The sequence below is a fragment of the Mixophyes fleayi genome, chromosome 10, assembly GCF_038048845.1.
Source record: "Mixophyes fleayi isolate aMixFle1 chromosome 10, aMixFle1.hap1, whole genome shotgun sequence".
Lineage (NCBI taxonomy): Eukaryota > Metazoa > Chordata > Amphibia > Anura > Limnodynastidae > Mixophyes > Mixophyes fleayi.
This window is the reverse complement of record NC_134411.1, coordinates 38,357,726-38,371,682: the sequence shown is the minus strand read 5'-3', so window position 1 is coordinate 38,371,682 and position 13,957 is coordinate 38,357,726. Positions and strand designations below refer to the sequence as shown.

Sequence of the window (13,957 nt, the reverse complement as noted above, 5' to 3'; positions counted from 1 at the left end):
CAATTGTGCAATATCACTATACGTTCCCATCCTTTATATCTGCACGCGGTGCCGTCTTCTAATGAGTAACGTAATACTGTTATGAGTTGTGTTCACTCTATCTACCAATATGTGTTGAGTCTCAGTACGTGGCTACGTCATGCAAACATCAACTTACTATATATATATTTTATATATAAACATCTGCCCTATGAGGGAGAATTTAACACATTATGTCTCCGAGAACTGATATTCCAAGGAGCAATGTGTCTTTTGTGATTATTATATAACTTTGAGTCTATGGTATTAAGATACATTGAAACACAATGATTATTAGATATGTTTAAAAGTAACTACTATACCGACATAGTTGAAAGTTGATTCACAATTACAATTTTTAAATTAGAATCATTTTTTTAACTTAAGCAGCGAGTAAAGTCACTATTTAACATTAATATATTTAAAAGGCTGTGTATTACTGAGACGGATAAAGTACATGAAATGACTGGAGTGTTTAAACCTGACTAAATATGTCCACCGTGCTCTCATTTTGCAAGAGGCTGCCATGTAAGGAGAGGGGGAGGGACTTCTCTAACAGAGGAGACACAGAGTGACTGACAGCTTTGCAGTCATGCACTGTGTGTATTGGTGACTTCATAGATACAGAGGGACAGCGATGTCACAGCAGCTGAAGTGACGGCATCCAGTCTAGAACCTGGTACAGGTAAAAGGGTGTGAGAGAAGTTTCAGCTGTCAGTAATAGTCAGGATTTAATACTTTATTTCTGAGTAGAGATGGAACAACAGGGTAACATTGAACAATGGATTTTACTAACATGGTTTATATCTGAAACATGTTATTTTGGGGTTTAGCGGTCCTGTAAACATACACAAATACACACATTTTAATAAAGAGCTCTTTGTGCTTCATAATTTTTTTTATAAATGCAATTAAACAACTATTGTTTCTTAACACAAAGCAGAACAGAGGTGACAGAACTTGTTCATTTATTATAAATTGATGGTAAAACATTGCTATCTGGTGAATGCATTTTAAGACAAAACTGATGAATACAACTGCATAACAATAAAATATACATACAATATAAAAGTAATAATTCTATCATACGTGATAGTACTCTCTTTTTGGCTGTTTGAGGACAGACTTTCGTGCACGTTTTTTGGATTTCAGCTTCAGCTTAAGCAGGGGTGTAATTTTGGCCTCGTCGCTGTGATCCCCTTTGCCTTTGAAGAAGTACGAAGAGTTTAGCACTGACTGAACCAGTCTGGACTCCCCAAATCTTGGAGGGGAGCCCCAGCTCTTCCCTGTGCCTCTCCCTGCAGCTTTTTGGACCGCAGGAGGTGAGGTAGATTCTATTAAAATAACATCGTCGTTGCTGACATTGAGGAGGTCACTGGCGGCTCGGATTCGAGACGGCAGAGAGAGGTCGAGAGGCTCCTCGGAACAAGTCTCCAACGCTCTGACTTTCTTCAGAAAGGTCATCAACGCTAGGTAACTAAAAACGTCATCGGTCTGAGTAGACTTCTCCGCTGAACTTGCAGAGTGGTCGCGGGTGACATCAGAGAGATCGGCGCTCTTATGCGGTAATCCAGAGAATTGAGAGGGCAACAGAGTTGAATCGGAGCGGTGGTGAGGACCAGCCTGCTCCTGGCCGAGGGGTGGAGAGTCTCCACTGCTGCAACTGGAAACAGGAGCCGGTAGAAACAGCTTCTGAGTAATAAACAGGTCTTGACTGTGGTCAGAAACATTATTCATGTCTTCAGCTTTAACCTGAACGCCAACTTTGTCCTCCAAGATCGTTCTGGCTAAGCCAGTCGGAGAAGACAACGGAGTACTGTGATTTTGGACTCTAGCAATGTTGCTTTGTAGAATCATCAACGGCTCCTTCTCTCTGTGGAACGTAACAGTGTCTCTTGTGACCATACCCTTCAATTTGGGGTCAGTAGTGACATCAAAATCGCTATTTTGGTGGGTATTCCCACCAGACAATATGTCTGAAATATGGCTGTGATTCTCATCTCTTGTTTCAAAATGCACTCGCTGCTTTTTTTTCTTGGTCTTCTTCCTATTAATGGGGGAATCCGGGAGGTCACATATTTCGGGCATGTTATTTGCTTCTCCAGGTCTCTGTGAGGAACAATTCTCTACGAATTCCAGTGACCTCTTCCTGTTCCGCTTCTTCTTCTTGTAGGAGCCGCTTGTGTTGGAGGAGTCGTGTAACGGGCTAGCGCTCTCTCTTCTCTCGCAGGGCGTGGAAAAGGTTTTCGTTTCTTGTTCAACGGTTTTCGATTTTTTTAGCTTTTTTGCTTCTTTCTTCTTATGCTTATTTATCTTATCTTTACTTTTCATGGAGGTTTTTTCCAATTGACACAAAAGTTCTAGGTCATCCTCTTTCAGGCTCTCTTCTTCCAGCTTCAAGAATAAGAAAAAAACATGGAGGACGTCATATTATAGATACTGACAAATCAATCAAGCCATGTTCACTGCCTGTCGGATTCTAGATCAACATAAATGATAAGAGTGTGGCATTAAAACCCTGCGCACCAACAACGCAGCTGTGCTCTTCACCATTTACACACTATCCACACTGGACGACTTACCTGCTATGTTCCCACCAAGCAAGGATCTGTCACCAACCAATGCCTTATAGTGGGGTAACACAGGGAAAGACTGATTAACTGACCAAACAAAGACTACCTGAAAGAGGGGGGATCGTCCCTCCACTCACCAAACAATACCCTAGTATGAACCTGATAATGGGCTCTGTAAAACAGTCCAATAAGGATACATATATGTAAATAAACATATATAGTGGTATTAAATTGTTAGCGAGTTTTTTTTATTCCCCGCCGTGTAAAAAAAAAAATCTCCCGCAGGTTTTTGACGGCAATAGCGACCGTTTTCAGTTAGCGCAGCGGGAAAACTCGTGCAATTCAATTCAAAAAGAGGGAACGCTGCCCCCGCACATTAAAAATTATGTTTACGAGATTTTAGGGGAGTTTTAATGCGGTCATGTATAACACAAAAAATGTTTTTGCATACATTTCCATACATTAGATTGCATTACACATTGATAATATCTACATTACAGTACTTTCTTTAGCATATTTTTTAATTGAACTATTTTTTACCATATAATCATCTATACCATGTCAAAACACATTACTACATTCATATTTGTACTAAAAACATACCTAAATATAATTAATTAGTGATTTTATTTTATTTTTATTATTATTTCATTATTTTTTCACAAGAACATCAACTTACACAAGTTAGGCATTACTGATAAACATAAGTTTAACTTTTTTTCCCACATTTTTTACATGATTTCAAATACTTTTTAGAGGTTTATTTATGTTTAACACACCCCAAAGAGGTGCGAGATAAAACAGCATATTTTCCTGTTTTACCCGCCGCGTTACAAAACAATTGAATAGCTTTTAACGCGGCTGCCTCTTTCACACCCTATACTTTCAATAGACCTTCTACTGGAGCGCGAGAGGACTGTTTGAGGGGAAAAAACGTAGCGTTAAAAATGGAATTGAATTGCGGGTAAAATTAACCCGCTCGAAAATTGACTTAACATGGTCAAAAAAAAACTTACTGACAACTGAATACTCCCCATAATGACACATTCAATATATAAAAGATGTGGAAAGTGTTACGAAGATTTCAGCAGTGTCTATACATTAGCAGTAATATTATAACACGCTGGGTCCGCCCAGGTTTACAAAGCGAGGACATGACGACAGACACTGAGAAGACAAATACCTTTCGCTCTTGTGAGGCCGATGACTCCTCTAAACACGTAGATCCGACATTGTTCACACTTTGGTGTTTGTTTTGTGAATCCATTGCTGTCTGCCCCATTGGCTGTGCAGTCTGGAAATAAAATGTATGAAATGAGACACAAGTAGGTTGCAAGTTGAAGAATTCAGAGACAACACTAAACGAGAAGATGTCACACAATAGTTAGTGCAGACCGACATTAAGCTGAGTGAATTGTAGACCACATTCTAGTGAAGCAAATGAACCTGGCAGTCGGTAGTTATAGGAAAGGTGCACAATGTTTGTTACCTATACAGGGTCTGTGCACTCTCTGACCTGCTAACACTACAGGGGCGCCCATGGAGAGCTTACTGCCCAGAGATTTAGTAATCACACACATGGAGATTGTATTGTCAGAGTCATTCACAATGTGCTGTCAACCATTGGCAGCACAGTGGCTCAGTGGTTAGCACTTCTGCCTCGCAGCACTGGGATCATGAGTTCGATTCCCGACCATGGCCTTATCTGTGTGGAGTTTGTATGTTCTCCCCGTCTTTGCGTGGGTTTCCCCCGGGTGCTCGGGTTTCCTCCCACACTCCAAAAACATACTGGTAGGTTAATTGGCTGCTATCAAAATTGACCCTAGTCTCTCTCTGTCTGTGTGTGTATGTTAGGGAATTTAGACTGTAAGCTCCAATGGGGCAGGGACTGATGTGACTGAGTTCTCTGTACAACGCTGCGGAATCAGTGGCGCTATATAAATAAATGGTGATGATGATGAACCATTATTATCCATAACAGCAGGTGGAGCTGCCAGGAAATGCCACAGAAACTGGGGTGTATATACTGCACCCTGCATTATTATCCTGCACCCCACATTGTCACACTATATACTTCACCCCACATTGTCTCACTACATACTGCACCCCGCATTGTCACACACTACATACCGTACCCACCCCACATTGTCACACACTATATATTGCATCCACATTGTCACACACTATACATTGCACCCACATTGGAGGATGAAGGGAGGCACTTGACAGCGAGACGGTGGAGTCACCCCTGCGCTTTCTTTGAGAACTTATTGAACTCGGGTAATACCCACGTTGATGCTGTACATGCTTTATTGATTTTATTTCTGGTACGCATATTTAGCTACCCTTTTATATTAATTTTACAATAAAACAGTATTATGCTATGATATTCCTTTTTTTTATTGTGATTGCATCGCTGGAGAAAAGTATGGAGGATATGACCATCTCTCCATTGGATGTTATCAGAAGTGCTGTGGTACAAGACTCGTGTTTGTAAGCCTAATACCTTTGGGAATTTCCTCACGTGGTGTTAACGATTTGTCCTATCCAGACACTCCTACACGGATACAGACCCTAGGGTTTTTTATATGCTTCACCTGTTTGTACCATACTGCTCTATGTTTCCTCCATGTCTTTTGTTACAGTAATTCACCATATGACACTGGCATTCATTTATTTGTGACCCAATCAGCGCCATAAGGTATACTATCTATGTATTATATGTGACTTTGTTAAGAAGTTGGTGACTTCTTTTTGTAGACCTTAGGCAGCTTTTGGGATTTAGCATTAGCGCCCATTCTTGATATAATTTGCTTCTACTGCACCCACATTGTCACACACTATATATTGCATCCACATTGTCACACGCTATATATTGCACTTACATTGTCACACGCTATATATTGCACCCACATTGCCACACGCTATATATTGCACCCACATTGTCACACGCTATATATTGCACTTACATTGTCACACGCTATATATTGCACTTACATTGTCACACGCTATATATTGCACTTACATTGTCACACGCTATGTATTGCACTTACATTGTCATACGCTATATATTACACTTACATTGTCACACACTATATATTGCACTTACATTGTCACACACTATATATTACACTTACATTGTCACACGCTATATATTGCACTTACATTGTCACACACTATATATTACACTTACATTGTCACACGCTATATATTGCACTTACATTGTCACACGCTATGTATTGCACTTACATTGTCACACGCTATGTATTGCACTTAAATTGTCACACGCTATGTATTGCACTTACATTGTCACACGCTATGTATTGCACTTACATTGTCACACGCTATATATTGCACTTACATTGTCACACGCTATATATTGCACTTACATTGTCACACGCTATGTATTGCACTTACATTGTCACACGCTATGTATTACACTTACATTGTCACACACTATATATTGCACTTACATTGTCACACACTATATATTACACTTACATTGTCAAACGCTATATATTGCACTTACATTGTCACACACTATATATTACACTTACATTGTCACACACTATATATTGCACTTACATTGTCACACACTATATATTACACTTACATTGTCACACGCTATATATTGCACTTACATTGTCACACGCTATGTATTGCACTTACATTGTCACACGCTATGTATTGCACTTAAATTGTCACACGCTATGTATTGCACTTACATTGTCACACGCTATGTATTGCACTTACATTGTCACACGCTATATATTGCACTTACATTGTCACACGCTATATATTGCACTTACATTGTCACACGCTATGTATTGCACTTACATTGTCACACGCTATGTATTACACTTACATTGTCACACACTATATATTGCACTTACATTGTCACACACTATATATTACACTTACATTGTCAAACGCTATATATTGCACTTACATTGTCACACACTATATATTACACTTACATTGTCACACACTATATATTGCACTTACATTGTCACACACTATATATTGCACTTACATTGTCACACGCTATATATTGCACTTACATTGTCACACGCTATATATTGCACCGCACATTATACACAGTTTGCACCTATCACCTGCTAGTTCTGGCGCGTAATTACCCCGCGGATGCTGCAGTCGGAGCTACAGGGTGAGGTGACGTCACTGAGGGGAGGGGGCGGGGTCACCTCTGGGTATTGGGGGGGGGAGCTGGTTGTCCGGGACCCGCACTCTGCAAATGACCGAGTCCCCGGGGCGTGTCTACAGAGAGAGAGATACCTGGGGCAGGGGTATCAGGGAGATGCCTGGGGCAGGGGTATCAGGGAGATGCCTGGGGCAGGGGTATTAGGGTATCAGGGAGATGCCTGGGGCAGGGGTATTAGGGTGTCTGTGGGAGATTCCTGGGACAGGGGTATTAGGGTGTCTGTGGGAGATGCCTGGGGCAGGGGTATTAGGGTGTCTGTGGGAGATGCCTGGGGCAGGGGTATTCAGCACACAGAAGAAGATAACAAGAGATTTCCTGACTAGAACAGGTATATTTTGGGGGTTTATAGATTACTGGGGATAATATTGGTTACATTTTAAGACTATTCTATATACTTTGCTGCTGTCCAAGTGTAAATATAAAATGTTACATTCAATACAGTCTCAGTATTTATATATTATTAGAACATGACCACTATACTTTGGTTCTGTTATTCAGTTAACACCGTATGCAGTAGATTCTCATGTAGGCACCTTGCAGAGTAAAGAACTGATAGTGGGACCTACGTCCATCGTACAGAAATAAAGACAGGGACATATAAACTGCTGTCTGGAAATCAGATATTTGTTAGCTATATTGGTGCAGGGGGGAGGGACAGGTCACAGCTCCAGTGTATATAACATAAATGTTACATTTTATATCACTTGATGTATTATGTGGCAGGAGGCAGCTCTTTATACTATAAACCAGGAGCGATGCTGCCACAGTACACTTAGTACTGGTGTGTAAGTTGTATATTAGAGCTGGAATACTATGCAGAGATATTAGATTATATCGAATGTCTGTGTATTAACTAAAGATTTAGGAGCGAGTGAAAAGATGTAACTATGGGGTACAGTTATCAAACTGCGGGTCTGAAAAGTGGAGATGTTGCCTATAGCAACCAATCAGATTCTAGCTGTCATTTTGTAAAATGTACTAAATTATATGATAACTAGAATCTGATTGGTTGCTATAGGCAATGTCAACACTTTTCAGACCTGCAGCTTGATAAATTTACCCCCTAATTCCCAAACAAGCCGATCCACTGATTGAAGGGGGATTTGGAATATCTGACAGTTCATGCCACCTTTCTGGCTAATGATATATATATATATATATATATATATATATATATATATATATATATATATATATATGTGTGTGTGTGTTTGTGTGTGTATTATGCTTCTGTCATTTCTCCCTCTGCCTGTCTTAAACTGGGTACACACTATTGAAAATTTCTTTAGATGAGATCAGGGTCTTATTAAGGGTTAAGGTAAAATAACCACCCCCTCCCCCCCACCATCACCAATGTTTATATTCCAGTAGGGGGGGGTTAAAACTCAGATCCCCTTGGCTTTTTAACAGGCTCACAGCAATCTTTGTCACTCATTTAGTTTTTGTTAAAATCAAAACTGTGTAACGGAGGCGGGAACAAGCGCTACTAAAGGTGAAAATGGGGAGGCGCCTCTTGCCATCCGTGTCTCTCCTACTCGCTTATTCTCAAGCGTCCGCCCAAGGATGACTTGTTGCTTTCAGCCTTTACCATGGGAATATGTCAAGATTAAATCCTCACCACATTTTTTTTTAATTCGCAAAACAACTGTTCTGTAATATTTTACAATTAATTTCAGTTTCTCTCACTGTCATAATTTTGCACCCCCCAAAAAAAGCCTGGCGCCCTAGGCTGCAAACTAGTCAGCCTATTGGATAATCAGGCTTTGGATATGAATTCTGTAACAATGTTACCAACATCTTAAAGTCCCGATGATCATGCCGATTCATGTGTACGCACCTACACGATTTACTTCATCATACTAATGCATTATCTGACCAAAGGGACATTTATCCTGTGATCTGCCTGATAATTGCAGTACTTTTCCGCAGTGGTTACCCAGCTTTACACTTGTCTGTAAAATGTAAACACATTGCAGGCTCCCTCTCCTATCTGTTTGTAATCTCTATTTTCCATGTCAACATCTATTCTTCTATTTAATACTTTTGTTTTAAGTCTCCCCTTCCTTTCACTGTTTCTATGGTTGTCCTCACAATTTTGCCTAAGAACACAGCCATGAATAAAGAATGGCACCAACACATCCTCCAAGAGCAACTTCTCCCAACCATCCAAGAACAGTTTGGTGATGAACAATGCCTTCTCCAGCATGATGGAGCACCTTGCCATAAGGCAAAAGTGATAACTAAGTGGCTCGGGGATCAAACATCAAAATTGTGGGTCCATGGCCAGGAAACTCTCCAGACCTTAATCCCATTGAGAACTTGTGGTCAATCCTCAAGAGGTGGGTGGACAAACAAAAACCCACAAATTCTGACACACTCCAAGCATTGATTAGACAATGGGCGGCCATCAGTCAGTATGTGGCCCAGAAGATGACTGACAGCATGCCAGGGCGAATTGCAGAGGTCTTCAAAAAGAAGGGTCAACATTGCAAAAAATGACTCTGCATAAACTTAATGTAATGGTCAATAAAAGCCTTTGACACTTATGAAATGCTTGTAATGTTACGTCAGTATAACATAGCAACATCTGACAACAAAGGTCTAAAAACACAGAAGCAGCAAATTGTGAAAACCAATACTTGTGTCATTCTCAAAACTTTTGGCCATGACTGTATGTGGCAACATGGTAGCTGCAGCGCACCCAGGACAAACTGCTGCCCATTATGTATCTTGTAGACCAGTGATTGGCAACAGGTGGTCCTAGGTCCACATGTGGCCCTCTGAGCCCTCACCTGCGGCCCCCAACTTCTACTTACTTTATTATTAGATATGTTTGTTATAGCGTGAAATACTTGTTTGAAATGCCGGCTGATATGTTATTACAGATAGTTGTCTCTTTGATTAAATATATTACTGATATAAAGGGATTTGAAGGTCTTGGCGTTCCAGGCCATCACCGTTACAGGCAGAGTACATTTGGTGAATAAGTATTAGGATAAACAATTTCAGGCGCACTTTTAATCCTATCCCAATCCCCTGACATTGTCATCCCTGTAAGTGTGTTACTGGAATCTCAGAATGAACTTTGCGTAAACATAAAACATAATCCGTGCGCTGTGAAATGTACAATCCGCTGTATGAAAGGACGGTGGTTTTATACAATTGTTACTTAATAGACTATTATTGCATCCAATTGTAGGTTGAATGTATAGAAAAGTAACAAAGTATTTAAGAACAACCTGGGATGACAACACATAGACAAGTGGAGACCACAAATATTACCCAAACCTACCCAACCTTTACCCTGCCTGTCCTAAACAACTTGAACAATTGTAAATCTCCCAATAAACCTAAGAACAGATAGGTTATATTTCCTGAGAGCAGTGGTGAGGACCATAACTGGACTTTTTTCAGGCTACACCCACCTTGTGGAATTCCCTCCCTCGCACAATAAGACTTTCCTCTAGTCGTCAAACCTTCAAGCGTTCTCTGAAAACCTACCTCTGCAGGGAAGCTTATAATATTCCTATACCACCCTCTTAATCTCCCTAGGTTACCCTATTACCACCCGCTACACAGCTAACACAAGACAACAACCCTCTGACCATCATTACTGTGTGATTGATCACACAGCCCACTAAATACTTTGTAACCTTTGCATTCTAGCTGGACAAATATTCAATATGATGTAGCATGTGCCCTTGTGTATCAAACCACTGTCCCATAGATTGTAAGCTTGTGAGTAGGGCCCTCTTACCTCTACGTATCTATGTATTACCCGGTATTGTTTTATTGCTGTTTATTCCCAATTGTAAAGCGCTACGGAATCTGCTGGCGCTATATGAATAAATGATGATGATGAATAAATGACAGTATCATGACTACAGCACTAGGGATTAGGAGATGAGCTTCTGGCCCTTCTCAGGGTCTGCTCATTGGTATCCAGCAAAACGATAATAGTCAGATGCAAGCTAGGTTCGTTAAGCAAGTTTAGCAGGTAAAGAGTAAAAATGCACTATAGAAACCATCTCTTGATGGTTACTGGTTGCTAGAATGTTCTTTGTATTGAATAGAGGTCACTAGAATGCACTCTATTGTACAGAGGTCACTAGAATGCATTTGTATTTTATACTGGTCACTAGAATGCTCTTTCTATTATATACTGGTCATTAGAAGGCTCTATATTATAAAGAAGTCTCTAGTACACTCTTTGTATTGTATAATAATCAAAATCATGCTCTGTATAATATAGAGATAACTAGAATACTCTCTGTCCTGTTTATTAGTCAGTAGAATGTTCTTTGTGCTGTTTACTGGTCACAAGAATGCTCTCTGTATTGTATAGAGGTCACTAAAATGCTCTCTGTATTGTATAGAGGTCACTAGAATGCTCTCAGTATTGTATAGAGGTCACTAGAATACTCTATTGTTTAGAGGTCACTAGAATGCATTTGTATTATATACTGGTCATTAGAATGCTCTCTATATTATAAAGAAGTCACTAGTACACTATTTTTATTGTATAGTAGTCAAAATAATGCTCTGTATAATATAGACATCACTAAAATACTGTCTGTCCTGTTTACTGGTCACTAGAATACTCTTTGTACTTTTTACTGGTCACTAGAATGTTATTTGTATTATATACTGGGCACTAGAATCTCTATATGATATAAAGGTCCCTAGAATGCTCTCTGTGTGATAAAGAGGTCAGTTGTACACAATGTATTGTGTACTAGTCAAAATAATACTCTCTATGGTATAGAGGTCACTAGAATGCTCTTTGTATTATAAACTGGTCACTTGAATGTTCTCTGTATGATACAGAGGTCTCTAGTACACTCTTTGTATTGTATACTAGTCAAAAGAATGAACTCTAGCATAGATGTCTCTAGATTGCTCTTGTACTGTCTACTGGTCAATAGAATGATCTCTGTATTGTGTAGAGGTCACTAGAATACTCACTGTATTATGTACTGGTCACTAGAATGCTGTCACTCACCAGACTGTGAGTGCTTCCTCCCGTGTGTTTAGGAACCGTGGCCGTCCACCATCTTGAGGGTCTGCGCATGCGCAGCCCTTTCAACCTTCAGTACCTGTCCCTTTAGTTAATTGGCTGATCAGGCAACACTCCCTATTTAAAGCACCTGCTGTCCATACCTCGTTGCCTGATCTTGGAGTCTCATTCCCCATGAGCCTCTGAAGGTGTTCCTGTGTTTCCTCGTGTATTCAGCGATGCTGATTCCTGTGGTTTCCAGACCACTTCTACTCCTGTGGTTTCCAGACCACTTCAACCCTCCTGTGTTTCATCGTGACTGTTAGCTGATTCCTATCCGCTGCCTCCGTGCACTACAGTCTTCTGACCACTTCAACCCTCCTGTGTTTCATCGTGACTGTTAGCTGATTCCTATCCGCTGCCTCCGTGCACTACAGTCTTCAGACCACTTCAACCCTCCTGTGTTTCATCGTGACTGTTAGCTGATTCCTATCCGCTGCCTCCGTGCACTACAGTCTTCAGACCACTTCAACCCTCCTGTGTTTCATCGTGACTGTTAGCTGATTCCTATCCGCTGCCTCCGTGCATTACAGTCTTCAGACCATTTCAACTCTCCTGTGTTTCATCGTGACTGTTTAGCTGATTCCTATCCGCTGCCTCCGTGCGCTACAGTCTTCAGCTCATCTCAACTCTCCTGTGTTTCCTCGAGACTGCAACAGCTGATTCCTATCCGCTGCTCTCCGTGCTCAACAGTTCCAGCTCAGCTCTACTCTCCCGTGTTTCATCGTGGCTGCACCTGCTGGTTGCTATCTCCGTGTACCTGCAGAGTCCTGCTGGCTGCTACTCCTCAGTTCTACTCGTGTCTGCAGCAGCTGATCCGCTCTCCGTGCTTCTCAGTGTTCCTGCTGGTGTCCACTCGCCAGTCTGCATCGGATCTGCGCCTCACTGCTTTCATCTCGTCTAGACCATCGCTACTCTTCAGGGTCCTCCAGGAGTCCAGTTCTACATACTACTGCTTCCTGAGTATTTGTGCTATCCCTGCTGGTCTACCTACCTGTGCGCTGCACCTACTTGATTACCGCTTCACCCTCCAGGGACTTCGCATCCTGCCGGCCTCCAGCCGTTCAGGTATCTCTGCACTCCTGTCTGACAGCCTGCTCCTGAACCACGGTATGCATACTTCTCATTGACTGTGCTGGTGTATTGCATATCTTGCTGGACTGAGTTGTTCTCCTCTGGAGCTTACTATCCGCTGAGACTTTTGCCATCATTGACTGTGTTATCTTTTGCTGGATAGTTTCAGTGACTTTGTATTATTGCAGTGCTGTTCGTCATTATTATATTGTGCATGTCATTGTGGATCAAGTTCAAGGTGCCCGTGTATCCTCTGTATTGCAGTCTCTCCCCGTGCTCCTCCTCACATATATATTCAGTGGTGCAACTTGCTAGAGGCAGACCACTGATTCCTGTTTCCTGTGTCACCTGTTCCAGTGTCCTCTCACATAGCAGTGGTACAACTTGCTAACGCAGACCACTGACTCCCCGGATACCTTCACCTGGATTCTATTCCTTCACCCAGACAGCGGTACAACTTGCTAAACGCAGACCGCTGACTCTCATCACCTCCTCGTTTCTGTTGGACATTCCTCCTCACTATAGCAGTGGTACAACTTGCTACCGCAGACCACTGACTACTCTCACGTGTCCTTTGTCCACTCTGTTCCTCGTGTATTACTACATATATATTACCAGTGCTGCTAGTCATAGACTTTCCCGAGCATCTCTATCATCTGCTGTCTCCTGTTCCGTGATCACCCCGCTACCAGAGTACCATATTACCATCTATACTGCTCTGGTAAGCTTATCACCTGGTGATCCCTGGGTAAAGACTCCCAGTGCCCGTGACAGTAAGATCAGGCCATGACAGACCCAGATATGGAACCTACAGCCAAAGAGATGCTGCAGCATCTGGTCACCCGTGTGGAGCAACAGGATGCTCGCCAACAGCTGTTACTTCAATGTTACCAGTCGTTAGCCACCCAAGGAACATCTGGACAGACCGTTACAGCTAATGTTGAAGCTCCTGTGCTTTCCCCCGTTTCCCCAGTGCCATCCCAGGTGTCTACGGCTTCCACGCTTCACCTGCCT

The 13,957-nt window shown here is 41.6% G+C and overlaps 1 protein-coding gene across 1 annotated transcript; it reads right to left on the bottom strand.

The window, feature by feature from the left end:
- Positions 1-969: 969 nt before the first annotated feature.
- LOC142103450 (uncharacterized) lies at positions 970-6,778 on the bottom strand. Its single transcript, XM_075187502.1, has 3 exons — positions 6,731-6,778; positions 3,775-3,885; positions 970-2,412 (listed from the first exon to the last, which is right to left on the bottom strand). Exons 2-3 carry the CDS (start codon positions 3,871-3,873, stop codon positions 1,102-1,104), a joined length of 1,410 nt encoding a protein of 469 aa, XP_075043603.1. The 5' UTR covers positions 3,874-3,885; positions 6,731-6,778; the 3' UTR covers positions 970-1,101.
- Between the last annotated feature and the right edge of the window lie 7,179 nt (positions 6,779-13,957).

Excerpts from the sequence above, each read along its gene's own strand:
- LOC142103450 (XM_075187502.1), bottom strand. The coding sequence starts at position 3,873 with ATGGGGCAGACAGCAATGGATTCACAAAACAAACACCAAAGTGTGAAC. Across the intron at positions 2,413-3,774 it reads CGGCCTCACAAGAGCGAAAG|CTGGAAGAAGAGAGCCTGAA; the intron begins GTATTTGTCTTC and ends TTATTCTTGAAG.